We start from the raw sequence: 1,920 nt of genomic DNA on the forward strand, positions 1-1,920 counted from the left end.
ATCATCATCATCAGATTCAGCAGCAGAGCTACGCTGTTGTAGCTCATCCTCGTCACTAGACATACTCTTCCTACTACCGGGAGAAAACTCTGAATCAAACCTCGAAACCTTGAAGTTGTTCTTCTCAATCGCCATGAATTCTAACAACCAAAACCCAACCCGCCAAAAGCAAACAGATTCACAAATTTTACACTAGAACAACCTCCAAATTCACCGAATCCCCAAATTTCAAACCATCACCGAATAAAAAACCCTAATTCAAACAACAAAAACGAAAACCTCAAAATTTGTGACTACCAAAACGAAAAAAATATAAAAATCGAAGCAAAAGCAACGAGATTGGCAAACGAAACTAAAACTTAACATAATATAAACAAAATTACAAGGACTGAGATTTGAACGAAGAATAGTAGAATACCTGGAACCAGCTTCAATGGCGAAATTGACCAGCAGAGCACGAAGTCTGAGACATGAAGGGCTCGAGAATTTGAAGGTTCGTAGAGCGAGCGAGGGAGAGAGGAAAGAGAGATTGTGTTTGGGTGAAGATGAGAGAAACCCTAAGGCTAGAGGTAAAAGACGAAGCGGTTATTTTATGTAAATATATAATAAAATTATTATAGATGTATGTGTGTGTGTAGGAGAGGTCGCAGTGGGGATGAAGAAGACGATGGTGACGTGGAGGAAAGTGCGCCGTCTGATTTTGCGAGGAGGAAGATGGAGAGCGAAAAGACGAAAAGGGGCACCGAGCGGGGAAAGAGAAAGCGTAAGCGTGTGTGTGCAGCGCAGAGGTAGAGAAAAGAAAGAGAAGAGGAAGGGAAAGCAACAGCAGCCAACAGAGGGAGAGCGAGTTCACTCAGTGAGTCAAGTAACCGTTGCGACTTGCGAGTCATAGTCTTCTTTCATGCCTGGCTTGAGGGGCGGGCCCAAGTTTTGTAAAATTCTCCGGGCGGGCCCCTTTTTTTTGCATCCGTGAACCACTTGCCTCTTACGACGTCGTCTGGTTATTGTTTTTTCTTTTTAATTCGCAGATGGATAAACTCATAAAACTGCATGCAGGGACCCTGCCGCTGTAAATGTGAACCCGGCGTGGTAACATAATTAACGAGCCACGCACCTATACATTCGAATATTTAAAAAGTATAATCGTAGTTATATTTTTTAAATGTATTAATATTTTAAAGAATATAGTCGTTATAATAATAAGAGAATGGTAGATAATGAAGAAGATGAACCAAATTCATATGTGGATCAATCAAAGACAAATTTAAGATTTTAAAATTTGGTGGGCTAAATTTACCTTATATATGCACTAGAGAATGGAACATAAAAGTGCAGCTATTGATTTATAGGAACTACTGAAAAAAAGAAAAGAAAAAACAAAGTTGCAAATATCCAGACTTTTGCTGCTGTTACTTCTTGTGGGTTGGTACCACCGTTCACGGTGGCGGCTCCGATGCCGAATTTCGTTTTCTCTGCTGGATCTGGTGGATCTGGTAAAGATGGTGTGTGTATTGGTGAGAAACGAGCTCGTACCCATGAGATGTGTGATGTTGGGGGCAGCGATGGTGAGGATTCTTCTCTTCCTGTGCCTCCTCTTCCGATGAGTTTCAAGGACAAGGTTTCTGGTCTCTCTGGCATGGCTGAAGATCATCTGATCATTGGTGATGGCGATTGTGTGGTTATGGATGGGGATATTCCGTCCATTATTTTCTCTGAATCAATTAAGGATTGTCTATATCGTCCTTGGAGAACCTCTGTGATCATCAAGCTTATGGGTCGTCCGTTGACTTATAATTTTCTTCATGCTCGGCTTCTTCAACGCTGGGCCCTGAAGGGTCCGATGAGTTTGATTGGATTTGAAAACATTATTTCATGTAAGTTTTGCTTGAGGAGATATGCAGTATGTGCTCACTGGTGGCC

General features: G+C 41.7%; 1 protein-coding gene across 1 annotated transcript in view; it reads right to left on the reverse strand.

The window, feature by feature from the left end:
- The window catches only part of LOC18772004, a 9,668-nt gene extending 8,924 nt beyond the window's left edge, over positions 1 to 744 (reverse strand). The window contains exons 1-2 of the mRNA XM_020565471.1: positions 419 to 744; positions 15 to 253 (exon numbers count right to left, since the gene is read on the reverse strand). Of these exons, the coding sequence (XP_020421060.1) occupies positions 15 to 135 (121 nt within the window). The 5' untranslated portion in view covers positions 136 to 253; positions 419 to 744. The remainder of the gene's footprint in view (positions 1 to 14; positions 254 to 418) is intronic.

This window comes from Prunus persica, chromosome G6 (assembly GCF_000346465.2).
Source record: "Prunus persica cultivar Lovell chromosome G6, Prunus_persica_NCBIv2, whole genome shotgun sequence".
Taxonomy (NCBI): Eukaryota; Viridiplantae; Streptophyta; class Magnoliopsida; order Rosales; family Rosaceae; genus Prunus; species Prunus persica.